A 15,792-nucleotide genomic window follows, 5' to 3' on the forward strand; every position below is an offset into this window, starting at 1 on the left:
GAGATCAGGAACACAATCTGCAATGGTATTTACATGATATAATTTCATCTCCACCTATTAATTCAAATAGGCTGTTTGAAACTAAAACACATGCATTTTCTACTACAGTTGTGTGTTTAGGAAGCGGTATCAAACATATGGCCTGCATGCTGGAGCTATATCATCTGACTTGCAGGCCCTTGGAGACCAGGAATTCAAGGGCAGGGGCCACCACTGAAACCCAGGGTATGGAGCCCAGTTGTGGGTGTGTGTTGGTAGTGTGGAGTCATGGGGAGGAAGGAATAAGGGATGGCTATTACCCCCAAGACTCCCTGCCACTGCTTACCTCACTACCTGCAAGGAGCCCTGCTGTCTGGACCCAGACCAGGAGACCAGGTGAGTTTGACCTGGGTTAGGAGACTGCTCTTTCAACTCCAGCTGAAAATCAAGTTTGAATAAGCAACCAGCTGAGCTCAGCAGTTTCCATTTACCAGAGATTCATCTGTATCATAAAATTTAGTGCACAGGAATAAAGAGGATGGTCTTTATAAGAGAAGGGGTTAGCAGTGTAACAGTGGAGAGAACAGCAAGCGAGAAGAAAGTGCCCCAATAGTTACAAGACTCAAACCTGCACAAGTGTTCTGTTTTTGGATAGTGATATTAGCCTATTGGCATTCATATTCTAAAATCATCACATTTTAAACACAGAGTTAAAATATGCTGTACAGCTCAGCATCAAACTAGTGGGCAGATCCTGATGAGTTCATATTCGTAAGTAACCCTTTATTCTTCAGAATCAATACTACTATTTAAAAAAAATGCCTCCCCACAGGAGGGCATTTCCTCCCACTGAGAAAACGTCAGCAAGAATAAAAATGATGCTGTGTTCTTTTTGCACAAGAATATACTTGAAAGCTGGGGGCTAGCTCTGATGCAAGGAAATTATGTTTCTCAGAAATGTGGGTGCTGAAAATAAAGCCTTCAGATTTTACAGAAGTGTGTCACAAACTTTCGTAACTAGAAACAAACTGACCACAAAACTTTCATCAAAAAGCCTTTAGATTTAAATGCCTAGAAACTTGTAGCCTAATTATAGGGCCCAGTATTTGGTGTCCAGGCTAAAATCACACATTCATGCGAACTCTAAGGAGTTCATATCCTGCCCCTGACAAATGGTTTTGCCATGGACTTTAACAGGACCATGATCAGGGCCTAAACAATCAATCATGCAGTTTATCACAGGCTACAGTCTTAAAGACCCCACAGTGGAATTCCTTAACAAAGGCATAGAGAAGCCTTAGGATCCAGAATTCTTTCAAAAACTAGTGCTGAAGCCAAGCTATACCCTTTACAGGCACTTGAAATTGAGCCATCTCATAATACCCTTCTTCTCCCTCTCAGCCAGTGTGAGCTCCAATGGTCAGAGAAGAGGCTGCACTGTAGCTGAGTGATGACCCTTTACCCTTTCCAAATAAAACCAACTTGTTACAGCAGTCTAGTTCTCCATCTGGCTTGCTGTCTCATGTAGGCTCCTGGGAGGTTTTGCTGGCTGAGGGGTAGACAAGTATTCCAACTCATAACGCCCATTTTCAGCAGCCTCTTCAGGATTCAAGCCCCCTTCCCCTAAAGCCAACTTTTTATTTTTTTTATGTTCGATGATCTGCTGGAGCTGGTGCCCGGCATAGTCTGGCTTGGTAGTTAGTGGATTAGTTGGCACAGTCAGTCCAAGGATGTCTGATACCATGTAGGGCCGCAGCCAGCCCACCAGTGGGGTACTGCCAGGAGTGTAGTGAGTTTGCTTGTGGTAGAAGAGGAGCCCATCTACCTGCAAGAGACAGAGTGGATAACTGGCTTGAGTTTGCGTCACTGGACAAAAGGCATGGAGTTGTACATAAGAAGATCTGACAGCAAAAACCCACCATGAGGCTTCCCAGCTTTACTCACCTTCGATCTTCATTCATTTACAAGTCAGAATGACCAGGCATATTATTCGCTCATTTAAATGAAATAAACCAAGGAAGGGAAATCAGAAACCAAAGAGTTTCAATACTGTCAGCCAATTCCACTATTTGGATTCATACAAAAAAGCACTCAAGTGCTCGCTTCAATTTGAGCATTACAGAAGCAGAACAGACACATAGGCTCATGGCAGTCGATCTGCAACTGCCTGCATTTTTAGTTTGGTTGCTATGACCCAGTTCTGTGAATATTTGCCTTATTTTTAACACAGCAGCAGATAGAAAGGACATCTCACTGATCTTTTTATTTTTTTTTTGAACAGCACATTTTGAAAGTGATGAGTCAGAGCACATGACGCCATGGAGCTTTCATTCTTATACTGTTACCATTCTTTCAGCTTCCTCACGGTAAATAAATTCTTAATGAATCCCCAGAGGTAATGAGTGCCTTAATCTCTCGCTGCAATCAATGGCAGATAAGGGCACTCAGCAGTTTAAAAGGATAGGGCCCTTACTTATGCTTCCACTTCCACTCACTGCAGTACTGCACCTGGTTGACATTTTGCCTCTTTATCCTACATACTAAAAGATTTCTGACTCCCCCTTCCGTGGATTCCCAGAGGTGCACTTTGTGGGCTTGGACCATACCCTGGGATTCCCTAATGTTTCAGGCTGTGCTCCTTAGCAAAGCTTAGTGAGCTCTTAAAGGCATTTGTGCATGAAGACAAGAGGCTGACTCTGCAGAATACAGGGGAAGGGAAAGGTTTACTTAGTTATCAATCCCTGTAAGGTTCTAGCAATATAATCACAGGAAAAAGGGACTTCATTAGTAGGAGTAAACTGGGAACCAAAACAAGGACATTCATATTCTGCTTGGGTATAACAATGCACAACACTCCCTCAAATAAGATAATGCACATGGAGAAAATAAAGGAGAACTCAGGAAGAGATGGTGCCCGCCCTATTATATTCTAGTGGTACATACTTTCATATACATACTGCTAAATCCAGCACTTGTTAAGAAGAATGTACTCTGGCCATCCCATGACAGAGTCTTAAAAAAACATGAGGCCTTTGAAAGGGAAGAAACCCAATTTCAATTCCATTTGTCTGATTTCACGACATGCTGGCTGAAAAATTCTCAGCAGAGTGAGACAGCTCACATCTACTCTTGCAACATTTTCTATTAAGTTCTTGCCACTTCCTTACTTGTCCATGGTTATTTAATTTTCAGTTTGTCTCTTGACATTGTCACTGTACAGACACCAGCCAAATCACATAGAGGTTTAACAACGGTCTGCATGGGAAATCAGAGCACCTGGAAAACAAAACTGGATGGAAAGCTGGTCCAGCAGCCCTGAAGTTATTTATTTTTTTAATGACCAACATTTTCATGGTTCAAAATGAGACTCCTAAATAACAGTGGCCCGATTTTCCTGCACCTGCAGCTTGCAGGAATCTCAAATGAAATGTTCAGTGACTGCAACCAGATTTACAACTGCCCAGCACTACGAGGCCTGTAATTCACTTTAATTTAGGTACTAACAGACGAATCCAAACTCGACTCAAGCTAATGGAATAACTCCCCAGTGGTCTCACGACACTGAGGACCAGACACAAATTTTGCAGATATGGCTTACCTTCAGGGACTCTATTAGTGGTAGCCAAGCTCACAGCCATTGCAAACACAAGGCCATTTTAACTACGGGCGCACTAATAGAAATTTTTGGGGCGGATACCAACAGCTGATTTTTAAGGAGGCATATCAGCCGATAACAATCCAATTTCCGATACCAGCCAGGCAGCTTGAAGAGCAGTGTCCAGCTGGTAAGTCTGGTGGGGGGGCAGATCAAGGCCCCTGTGGTGAGGTAGGAGTGAGGCTGGGGGAAGTGCTGCACAGCCAGGGTGGGGCAGGGGCAGGATGGAGCAGGGAGGAAAGGAGGGGCAACTCCCACCACTGAACACCACTGGTCTAGGAGCCGCTGGTCTAGTGGCTCATCCAGCACTTGCCTGCTTGCCCGGCAGCTCCTGCCACTTGTCCATGAGGGCACACGGGGCAGGGCAGGTAAAACAGCACAATTTAGTGGGAGTTTTTCCTGGATGTTGTCTATACGCAACACTTAGTCTTTATGCTCTTTAGTCCTAAGCAAGTCTTCCTTCTTTTTTTTGTCCTGCTTGTGTTATTAATGTTACCTTACTGAGACTTCGTGGGCTCCCTCTGGTGGGATATTTGTTACCAGCACCCTCTTTTACTCACAAAAACCGTGGTAGCCTATTTCTGTGAGGTTCTTGGCTTAGAAAGAGAATTCCTAGGGTTACAATTAGAGCATATAGCATGTTGATGTACTACCCTTTCACTGCTGGAAAACTGGAGACAAACTGGGATTGGATTTCAGGGAAAAGTCTGATAGTCTCCTTTTCTCTGTCTCTAGTCTTTTCAAGTGTTTTAGTGTTTCTCTGGTAAAAGCTCACTTTCTGCTCCACCCCCAGTGCGGTTCCACATTCCACTGCTCCTTTCCAGGGGGAAGTTTCGAGGGGAGGAAATGAGCTTTCTGGCAAATATGTCACTGTATCTAGTGAGGCAGTCAGATTATTCATGTTTCAGCAGTTGAGTGAGCAGGTTGGCTAAGAAATCGTATATCCTTTAGTGATGTTCTGTGCAGTCTGTTTTTTATTAATACAGTTCTGGAGTAGGATATGGCAATGCCAGCCAGGGGGTTCAGACTTCCTACCTCATCTGACGATTGTTTGCTTTAATGAGAAGATGACAGTAAGTCAGCTGTTACCAGTAATCTAACATCTGCCTATTAATAGGGTTCAGTTTGTATTTGTTTTCGTTGCTGAAATAATAGATGCATTTTAAAAATTAATGGAGCACGCGGCTTGGGAGGGTTGAGAATGCTGTCTATCTCCCTTTCTATCAAGGCTCACCACTGCAGAATCTGAGCAGAAATGCAGATGAATTTATCCTTCTCAGACCCCCTCTGAGAGAGGGAAGCATCATTATGGCCAATTTAGAGGTGAAGAACAGAAAGAAGCACAGAGAGATTAAGTGATATGACAAGTGTCATGCAAGGAGACTGTGGCAGAGGTAAGCTATGAAAGCAGTTTCTCAAGTCTCAGGCTAAAATCTTAGTCACCAAGCCATTCTCCTCCATTCTGATCCAGTGTGAGAGAACTGCACTGCAGCTGAGTTGGCTTACAGCACATCTAGGGAGCATACAGTTTTTAAGTCAAATAAGAAAAGATTCCTGGCCCACTGAGCAACAACCCCACTGAGACTTTGCTTCCAGCATATAGATAAAGTATTCCTAAAATCAGATAAGAATGCTTCCCACTGAGCACAAAATGTAATAGTCTTACCACAATTTAGTCATTTTCCAACCATGCCTACACAGCTCACTGCTGTAATGCCTTGGAGCCTGGACATGGTGTCAAGTACCCAGTCCCCTGGCTGTAGGCTCAGTTACCTCAAAGGGGAAGTCCATGGCCAACACTTCACAAAGGCTCTCCGAGGTGCAGGGGAAACTCTGCAGGCCCACAAATTTAAACTGAAAGAGTAAGAAGGGGCTTGAGTTAGTTAGTACCTTCCCTCCCACCCAAAACAGGACAACACATTGTATTACATGTTGCAAAGCTCTGGAAAGTGGAGATAAGGTGACAGAACTTAGCTGTCCAAAGGCACTGCTTCAATTCAACACAAAATGCTATTGAAAACACCCCCAAACAGCTCAACAGTTAAGTTATTTCTGCTCTGGCACAACAAAAGTTTCAACCTGGTGTCTCAAGTGCATCTTATGCCAGTAAACAAAAGCATCATGGGCATAAAAGGATGCATTTGAGGTGAAATCAAGAGAGAGATGTGCCAACATATACCTTCACTGAATTTGATTCTCAGAATCCACCAGTAAGCATTGTCCAGCTACTAGTAACCACATCAGCATAGTTCCTTATTACAATTCACCTAGACTCACAGAAGTGGTTAGTCTGAAGTCAGGTAATCAGACATGAGCAACCACAGGCAACAGGCCTATAAGAAGCTAGGTGGTAAGCTGATGCCTACAAAAGCTTATACCTCTCTGAACCAGTTAGTGTCTAAGGTGCCACCCTACCCTGCTTAGCCCCATAGGAGGTACCATATAACTCAGGCCCCGCTTTGCAAAGCTATCCATCTGTGGGCCTAGTCTTGAAAAATCTACCAACTGCAGTGGTTGCAACTGAACAGAAAGGAATCACAGCATATGGTGGGCACCATACCTTCCTGTCACTATTTGTGGGAATGAGCCCAATATTAGTTTCTTTAGTGGAGACATGGCAAAGAGGCTCCTTGTTTAAAGTCTTTGACATCATGGTTCATTCATGCTTCAGCAACCATGATAGAGGAACAGGGAAAGCTTTCCAGAACCTGGGGCATGCCTAATCTGTGCAGGAAGAGTCCTCGCAACTTGAAGGGCACCCGACAAACAGGACTGACTGTTCAAGAACACTGAGCAGAGGGTGAAGACCTCTCAGGTTAGTCACTGGAAGCTGAGGATGATCAGCACTGCACAGAATCAGGTGCCAATATAGCACCAGTTCCTTAAACCTTGGGCAAGCTCAACAGCGGGAAGGTTGATGCTTTATGATTCTTTGACTTTGCCTCAAATGCCAGCTGTCTAACAGCACAGATATCAAACATTTACCCTGTAGGGCTGAGAAATCAGGAATTTGGGGGTAGGATCCATCACTGAAATCCAGGGTATGGAGCTCCTTTGGGAATGCATGTTGGCAACAAAAGGCAAGCAATGGCTGCATTAACCCTCACAACCACCACTGCTGCTTGCCTGAGCCTTGCCACCAGCTCTGGCTCATGAGGAGCCCTGAAAGTCTGACACCACTCCTCCAAAGGCAGGCAGGAGACAGAGAGCAGGTGAGCCTCCCCCTCACACCCAGGGCAGATTCCTATTGCAAACATGATGCCCACGAAGACCGTCCCTGCAGAAACTTAGCTGGTTTTCTTTTACATCTGCATTTCAGTCAGGGAAGCTAAAACTGGTAAAGTCATTTAATACCCTGAGGTCCAGATCTCCTCCAACTCTTATTGAAAGGAATACAAATTTATTATTTTCTGTTCTGTTTACATCCTGAACATGGCATCTCATTTCATCAGAAGAACATTTTGTGGCCAAGTGGTGACACACGGGACAGAAAATCCCTTTGTGAATGAACATGATGAAACGCAGCTGGCACTGAACGCCTCTCCCTGTCTCTGGAAACAAAGGACGGACCTACCGGATTAATTCTACTTTTCTCTCCCAGACCTTCCTCCTCTTGTATCTTTGAGTGGATCCAGAAGAACCTGAAATCTGTCTGGGGAGGGAGAAGAGATATGGATTAGTGTACTCTACCCCAAACCATGTGAAATGTGTATCTGTGTTCCTTCTTGGTTTTCCAGGATCTTCAGACTCCACTGAACCCCAAATATATGTAGATTCCTTTCTCCATGTGTGTCTGTTCAAAGGACCCCAAAGAACGCACAAACATTTATAGGTACTACAGAACCCAGCTGGCTCCAAACTCCAACCCCTGTGGCTCTCCATGACCACCTTATTAGCAAAATTAAAGCAGAGTGTGTGTCCACCTCTACTTTGTTAAACAGCATCTTGCTGTACAAGTTTCTCAGCATCAATACCTGCAGCAAGGCAGCTCAGAGAATGGTGGCAAAATGAGACTCTCTAGAACAGGTGGGAGCTGACTGGGCTGGAAGGTTCAATACCTGACAGTCATAGACAGGGTGCCCCCTCCAACACATCACATCAAGGATGTAGTATGTCTGCTTCACCTCACTGTAGATGCAGTCCAGGATTGTGTATTCTGTACATACAAACACAAGCAGCACATACAGGTAGCAATATACATGCAGGATCACACTCTAGGGCTCTGATGCTATTAGGATTTCCAAGACAGTTTGGCACAAAGACTCCCCAACAATCTGCAGAAGAATCTTTAATTCTCTTCCAGCTGTGAAAGCTGCTACTTTAGAGTCCAACATTGTCTTAGCTCTGAAGGACACAGGAAAGAGATCATTCTAGGAGACAATGAATGTGTGATAGGCAGATTCCTAGATTGAAACACCAAACTAGGGAAAAACTACCAAGGAGAGCGGCCTAAACTAGTAAGTGTCCATGTACCTCCTACATTTGAGATGGAAATGCATGGTCACAGAGGCAAACTTACCCACTATCCCCTGGAGAGCAGGACTATGCTGGGGCAGGGTGGGGCTCTCTGGACAGAGCAGCACTAAGACAGCACCTGACTAGAGCAATATGCCAGTTCTCTTGCATCTATTCTGAGGGCCTCTTCAGATCATTACCTTTCCCACCTGCTGAATTGTGCCGGTTTCCTCCAGGCAGGAAAGAGGGGAACCTGTTGACACAGTAGCCGCTCTTCGTGTAAGCTGCAGTGGAGCCCTAGAAGAGAACAGAGAAACTGAAGCCCACCCTTGCTGCTCGTACACTGTAAGCCATCATGTCCGACAGCACCAAAACTTAAAACACACAGGTCCAGCTTAACACGCTGTCTGTCCCATCTTCCCCACACGATACAGCTATGTTAACAGCATCTGAGACCACTGTGGTGTAGCTGGGTCCCCCAGCATAGCCCATTTCAGACTTCCTTTCACTGGGGTTAGTAGTAACACTCTCTGAGTTAATCTGAACAGAATCAGCCCCCCTTACTGTATGGAGAGCTCCCAGAATACACACTAGTCTCTGACTGCATGAGCATCACAAAGACAGACTGACACAAACCCAGAGATCTCCTTTACTGTGCTCTGTGGAGTGACACATATCACCATCTCTTACCCTAGATGCCACAACCAGTGACCTCTTCCCTATGGGGCATACCACCAAGATCCATTCTTGTCCCAGATCTGATGGGACATCTATCAGCCATTCAGACAACATCAGCTGTGGAGAAAGCAGGGCAATGAAATTAATGACCACACTCAGCAAAGACCCATAGCTTTATACAGCTAGACTTAGAACAGGGCTGAGCAAAACGGTGGATCCAGCCCATGGCCAAACACCATTTCCCAGCAGCCCTGGCAGTGGCAGCTCCTTCTGGCTGCTGCTGCTGGAGCCAGACCTGCTGCCCAGGCATCCCAGACCATCTGCCCCACGCCCACCGCTGGGGGGTGGGACCTGCACAGGCAGGGCGCATGGCCAGGCAGCTAGGATGGGGCGACAGCCAGGAGCAAGACAGGTGGGCAGGCCCAGGGAGATCCCGGGATTTTGGGGTAGTGACAGTACAGGGCCAGGGCACAGCTACAATCTGCTGCCTGCACAGGTGTGATGGCTGTGGGTTCTGCAGGCTAGGGTAAGCTGGGTGTACACTGCAGCATTGCCCCAGCCCCATGGTGTCACTGTCCCAAGATCCTGGGGTCTTCTCAGCCAATCTTGCTCCCAGCTGCAGCCACATCCCAGCTGCCTGGCTGTGTGCCCACGTGGGTCTTGCCCCATGGTGGGTGAGACAGAGAATCTGGGGTGCCTGGGCAGTGGGGCTAGGTTTGGCAGTGGCAGCGCTGCCAGGAAATGGAGTCCACCGCAAACTGGATTCAGCCTGCGGGTTATATTTTGTCCATCCCTAACCCAGAACCACAAAGATTTATAGCTCGTAACCCAAGCAGAAAGCACGAGGCATCTAAGCAGACAATTATGTGGCTACCAGTCCTCTGTTATTTGGGTGGCACGGAACAATCCTATAGATAGATGCAACACATTACATAAGCAGGATGCTAGTGTGACTCGAAAGCCACAGGGGTTAGTCAGTCAGTTGGTCGCATATTTACATGTGGTACTTACAGGATGCACTGTCCCCCTCTAGGAAATACCTTCACTCCTCTCTCACCTGTTCTCCTGACTATGATTTCATAGTTTCATAGTTTCCAGGGTCAGAAGGGACCTGAGCAGATCATCTAGTCCGACACCCTGCCATGGCAGGAAAGAGTACTGGGGTCAAATGACCCCAGCAAGGTGTTCATCTAACCTCCTCTTAAAAACCCCCAGGGTAGGAGCCTGCACCACTTCTCTTCTATTGGGGGTACACTGATAGATTTTGGGGGCCAATACCAATAGCTGACATTTAAGGAGGCATATCATACAATACCAATCTAATTTCCAAAACAGCTGCCTCCAGCTGGAAAGTTGGCTGTGGTAGAAGGGGAGGGGGCAGGCAGATCAATGCTCACCCATGGTGAGGGAAGGGGCAGGGGCAGGCACTGCCCAGGCAGAGCAGGGGGGAGTTGCAGGCAGCATGGGGGGCAGCTCCCAGCTGCTGCTTGCACCCCAGGAGGGCACGGGGGGAGAGAGGGGGGCTATGCCCCCAGATCTGCATAGGGCAAGCTGCAGCCAGGGTTGCACGGGACTCTTCTCAGCAGGGACTGGCCTCAGAGCGGGTGCTGTTGGCACTGGGAGGATGCTGCATCCACCCCAAATTTCACCACAGCTCAGCTCCCAGCACTGCCCTGGCTCAACACCCTGTCTCCACCCATGCACTGGGAAGAGTCCAGCCCTCATTGAGAAGAGCCCTGAGCAGCCCTGGCTGCAGCCTGCCCCTGTGTGGATCCTGGGGGGCACACACCCTTTCTCCCCCTTTATGCCCTCCCTGGGTGATAGAAGTGGCAGGTGCTGCCCCCTACGCCCATCCTGCCCTGGAAGTGCCTGACCCTGTCTCCTCCCTCACCGCAGGGAGGTGTTGATCTGTCCTCCCACATGCCTTCCCTTCCACCACAATAGAGTGACTAGCTGAAGGCAGCTCTGCACGCTGCCGGCTCTGTTCTTCGCTGCCCAAGTGCTGCGCTGCAGCTGCACACAGCACGAGCATTTATGGGCTAGTATCTGATACAGCAAATTTTCTTTCTTTATATTGGTACCAATCCAGTCCAGAAGGCCAAGCAGCCTCTAAACCTCTAGATTTTATCAGTGGTTTGGGTCTTCACTCACACATACCGATTCCTTGCAGTTTTCGTTCTTGCCCAGACGTAGGCAGGCACAAACCCCTGCTGTCATTTTGCCATGAATGCAGAGTGTCATCAACTACTGCCTAGCAATACCCCATGCCCCAGCTATGCTCCCTCTACCCATGGCCCCTAGACTCAAATCTGAGGCAGCCACGTATTCCACTCATTGCCATGGCGGCAGGCTCTTGGTTTCCCTAGGTACAGATGCTTACCTGGTTCGCATAGTGCTTAGGCAACTTCTTGCCCGCATCGACATCCATGTCCTCATCGTCCACATCTTCCCCCTCCTCCTCTTCCTCGCTCTCAAGTCCTGTCCAGTCGTCCTCTGCCAGTCTTCTGGCATGGTTCACGTAGTCCAAACGCTTCCTGGGAAGGAAAGCAGTTTCCCTCTTTGAAAGCTAGCTTGGCTGTTTCTACCCTGCATTTCCTCCCAGGAGCGCTGCCACTGGGTTGAGCTGAGGAATAAATGCATTTGTTGTGTTGTCCAGTTCTGTTTGGCCAAGGAGAATCGCCAGCTGGACCATCCCTGCACAAAGCCAGACCCCGCTAGCCGGAGGGCCGGGCCCACGATGCTCCGACAGCAGATGGACGGGCGCGGCCGTGCATTGCCTGACTACTACCACAGAGCTCGGTGCCGCTGGCGTTTGGCCTTTGCCTCCACACGCCCGAGGCCCGACTCTGCTTCCCCGCGCTCAGCCCCCACCGCCCGCCCGGGAAAGCAGCGCTGAAGGAAGCCCGGGAAGGTCCCGGTGGACCGCGCAGCTCCGAGTAGGGCAGGAAAGGGCATCTGCGCTCCTGGCGGGAAGCCCCGCGTGTTCCCAGGGACGCCCGCGGCCCCTTCCCGCGCCGGCACCCGGGCCCAGCCAGGAGGCACGGCCTGCCCCGCGGGGCCATGGGGCCACCCCCAACTCGGCAGCGACCCAGGGGTGCCCGGGGCGGCTCTGCGCTCGGGGGCCCCGGGGGCAGACACGTGCGTGCGCGCCCACACACACGCCGCGCTGCTCGGAGCCGCCCGGGGCAGGAGCCCGGCTCTCAGGGGTGTGCCAGTGGCGCTCACGCCTTCTGCAGCTGGAGCAGGCGGTGGCGCCGCTCGTCCTGGCGGCGGGGCCGGGGGCCGCCGGGCGGGGCCTTGTGCTGCGCCAGGCGCGGATGCGGCGCCGCGGGGCTGTTGGGCGCCCGGGACACGGCGAAGCGCGAGGCCAGCGCCAGGCTCAGCTCCTCCATGGCCGGCAGGGGGCGGTGTCCGAGCGGCCGACCCGCGCGCACCCGGCAGTGCAGCGAGCCCGGCCCGGCCGACCGGACGATTGCCCGGAGTTCCCCTGCGCGCATGCGCACCCCGGCGTGGGGCGGGGTGGAGGCAGGGAGCTGGGTCCTCATTTGACACTGCCTTGGCCGGGTGGCTGTGGTATCGCCGCCGCCGCCGCCAGGCAGCTGGTTTCAAACGTTGGGTAGAGCCAGCATCCAAGCGAGGTCGAACTGCACCCCTGGGATGTGGCCCCGGGTCTGGGCACTCAGGGCTGTGGCGGTACCCGGCCCAGTCTGGCTCACGGGGCGGGGCAGTGTCAGGCCAGATCCAGGCATGCAGGGTCTGAACTGGATGGTACAGGGCTGGATCCTGGCATGCGGGGCCCGCTGCACGTGCCAAACCCGCGGGCCCGGCCTGCAGGGTAAAAGGTTGACCACCACTGCACTGGGGTGAATGCCCAAATGATGTCAGGGCCCCCACAATGCCTGCTGTCTACTGGCACAAATCTGTACGGTGTCATGGGCGTCAGGAGCCAGAGCAGGGTTGTGCTGAGGGGTTTGCACACCTGGCTTCACCTCCAGCTGATTTCTACAGGAATTCATAGACTGTAAGGAGCTGGAAGGGACCTCGGAAGTTCATTGGGTCCAGCCCCCTGTATCAAGTGGGAAAGACAACTGGAAGTCAGGTGACCCCAGCAAGGTGACCATCCAGTCTCCTCTTGAAGTTTTCCAGGGTAGGCGATTGCACCACCTCTGGAGGGAGCTTATACCACAGTCTGGACACCCTAGCTGTGAAGTGTTTTTCCTAATGAGCCTGAAACAGTCTTCCAGGAGTTTGTGACCATTAGTCCTAATTTTCCCCAAGGGTGTCCTTGATGTACACCTCTGATGTAGCAGTAAGCTGCTACCAAGTCCCCTCTCAGCCTTCATTTTATTCAGGCTGAAGAAAAGAAGAAAAGAGTTAAAGCTGCTCAGCCCTTGGCAGGCTTCGGCCTTCCGTGAAAGCTGATTGTTTGTTTCAGGGACAGAGGCGTGACCTCGGGAGCAGGAGTAGCAGGGCTGGATTCTCCATTGCCAGAGGCAGATGAGGTTCTTTTGGTAAATCTGATATCTTTTATTAGACCAACTCAAATATTAGACCAACTCAAATAGTGGAGAAAATTCTTCTTTGTAAGCTTTGTAAATGACTGTCCATAGCCATAGGGCAGTCATTTAGACCAGGCATGCCACAAAGTTACCCTGTACCTTTCCCAAGTGCTACTCCTGTCCCCCTCCTTTGTCCCATCTGCTGCTCTGATGTCTCCTCCCCATCTGATTTGCTGCTGTGCTGCCTGCTGCTTCCCCAGAGGCTGCCCATGTCACTTGTGGCATACCTGCTGCAGGTTGGCCACCCCTGATTTAGACCACTGCAGAGTCAGCATAAAAAGCATCCTGATCTAGTAGCCAGTTGTACCCATCTTACAGAGGAGATCATTGATAAGACCAGCTAAAACATAGTGGCGGCTGTAGCCCTTTCAAGTCAGAAGGGAGTTGCTTGGGAGTCAAGGTGCAGCAATTGCTGTGGTTTTCATCTGCCAATGCAAATGACAGGCCTCAAGCCAGCACCGGCTGGCCTATGGGATTTCAAGCTTTCTGAAGTAAGATCCAAAAATCATAGCAAAACTTCAACAGCAGCAAGCACCTGAAGCTAGGACTTTTTTTTAAAGAAATGTTTCATGTTCCAAGCCAACTCAAGTCCAAACCATGAGTCAATCCAGAACCATAAGTGGCCCAACAACTGACAAACATCCTCCACCCCCACCAGGGGCTCAGATATTTCCAAAGTCTTTTGGCAGGCATCCCACGTGCAGGCCCAAGCCCGGAGGCTTGGGGTTTGGATGCCCCCAAGTTTTGCCTGCCCTCAGCTATATGGCCACAGGAACAAGCTAGGGAGAAACCCTCCATTCCCATAAAATGGGCATTAAGCCCCAACACCTTGGTGGGTACTAAACCACACCAGAAGAAGTTAACCCTGGGAGGCTTAAGGAAAACTGCCTTCTTGGACCCAGATACATGGTGTTTCCCCTGCCAGGTAAGTATAGACTAAAGAAATGATCTCTGAAAGTACAGTCTAGGACATGGAAAGCCAGAATGCTTATGCATGAAAACAGCTGTTGGATTGAGATCAGGCTGCTGGCTGGGGACTTCAGGTTTTCAGGTCAGCAGAGGGATGAGCCAGGAGAGCTGAGATCTTTCCCCTTGCTCATTGCCACTGCACCCTTGGGAGGGGCCCAGCACAGAGATCTGCCTGGATAGCAGGGCTTTGGGGATCTAGGGCTCACTCCAACCAGGCATCAGCAGGAGCAGGACTCCCAAATTTTTACCTGCTGCCCAATCCAGCCCTGTGTGTCCCACCTGCTTTTGCCTTTGATCTCAATTAGAGACCTGGGAATAGAAAATAGGGAGAATGAGCCCCAAGATCCAGCTCTGTCCCCCTAAGATCACACAGGACAGTCAATGCTTATTATCATGTTCCCTGGCCATGCTTTAAGCAAAACCCTTGGATCCCAAGGCTGGGAAGATCTGAAGGCTATTAATGAATTGTTATTTTAAGCATCAAGCCTGTGTGAAGACCAATATAAGCCTAAAATACTGGCAGTGCCCTGCTGAGCTAATAGGTATAAGCCTATGAGCTGCTGCAGCCAGAATCTGCGTGGGTGCCTTGCAGGCAGCAGCTTGTGTGAGCCTGTATGATCTCCCTGGGGGAGCAGGGGATGCATGAAGGGCTGGACTCTCTTCTCACTTCGTCCCCATTCCTGCCAGCTCTGCTCTCCCTAGGGGGGCTGCTGGCTGGTACCTTGGTGAGGGAACTTGGCTCGGGGTGCTGAGGCTCATGAAAGCTGTGCACTTGTTTGTCTTCTGGCTCTGGGGGCAACAGCGCTGGGGCCTGATGCGCAGAGCAGTGGGCTGCTGGCACCCAGGCTCTGCCACTGGTGGGGGCAACCTTGGGCGAGGAGGCACGCGGCGGCGAGGTGACTCGCCCAAGGTCACCTGGCTTCCGCGTGCCTCAGTTTCCCCTTCTGCCCAAAGGGGGACTATTGGGAGCGCGGGGGCCGGCAGGGGGCGGCCTGGGACCGAGCCGGGCTGCCTGGCGCTGCCTCGCCTGGAGGCTTCGCAAACTTTCCAGCTTCCCTGCCTTTGCGTCACGGAAAAGGCTGGAGCGTGACGGAGCGGTCCGCGGGGAGCGGCACGGAGCGGCCCAGGTGCTCGGGGGCCGGGGCCCGGCCACTCTGCCGGGCGCGGGGCGGGGGCCGGGGCAGCGCCCCGCCGCCTCTGCCGGGCCGGGCGCGCTACCCCGGGCGGGGCGGGGCGGGGCTCGGCGCCGGTGCGACCCGCGGGTGTTGCCGCGCCGCGCCGGGGCCCTCGCGGGGCAGGCGCCGCGGAGCGACGGCCGCAAAAGCAGCCGCGGAGCGGGGGGTCTCGCCGCACACGTGGCCCGGCCCTGCAGGGGCTCGTCCCGCCTGCGGCCCCCGCTCCTGCTGGGGCAGCCCTCCCCTGCCCGGGCCCTGGCGGCCGCGGGCTGCGTCCCCCCGGCGGGCTGGGCGCGGGGCAGTGCGTGCCGTGCGGGCTGCC

General features: G+C 51.1%; 2 protein-coding genes across 11 annotated transcripts in view; one reads left to right on the forward strand and one right to left on the reverse strand.

Moving 5' to 3' along the window:
- Nucleotides 1-618: 618 nt before the first annotated feature.
- SNUPN (snurportin 1) lies at nt 619-12,246 on the reverse strand. 2 transcript variants are annotated; one of them, XM_090029314.1, is made up of 8 exons: nt 11,993-12,246; nt 11,148-11,301; nt 8,780-8,884; nt 8,299-8,386; nt 7,693-7,790; nt 7,209-7,286; nt 5,408-5,488; nt 619-1,804 (listed from the first exon to the last, which is right to left on the reverse strand). In XM_090029314.1, the coding sequence occupies exons 1-8, from the start codon at nt 12,157-12,159 to the stop codon at nt 1,475-1,477; spliced, it is 1,101 nt and encodes a 366-aa protein (XP_089885440.1). In that variant the 5' UTR covers nt 12,160-12,246; the 3' UTR covers nt 619-1,474. The 2 variants fall into 2 exon arrangements, with proteins under 2 accessions (XP_089885440.1, XP_089885439.1); XM_090029313.1 differs by having other exon boundaries at nt 8,290-8,386.
- A 3,041-nt stretch (nt 12,247-15,287) lies between these two features.
- The window catches only part of SNX33 (sorting nexin 33), a 64,976-nt gene continuing 64,471 nt past the window's right edge, over nt 15,288-15,792 (forward strand). For all 9 annotated transcript variants that reach the window (XR_016439444.1, XR_016439447.1, XR_016439448.1 and 6 more), the window contains exon 1: nt 15,288-15,422. The gene's annotated coding sequence lies outside the window, so the exon portion shown is untranslated. The remainder of the gene's footprint in view (nt 15,423-15,792) is intronic.

This window comes from Crocodylus siamensis, chromosome 15 (assembly GCF_052110815.1).
Source record: "Crocodylus siamensis isolate JL-2025a chromosome 15, ASM5211081v1, whole genome shotgun sequence".
NCBI lineage: Eukaryota > Metazoa > Chordata > Crocodylia > Crocodylidae > Crocodylus > Crocodylus siamensis.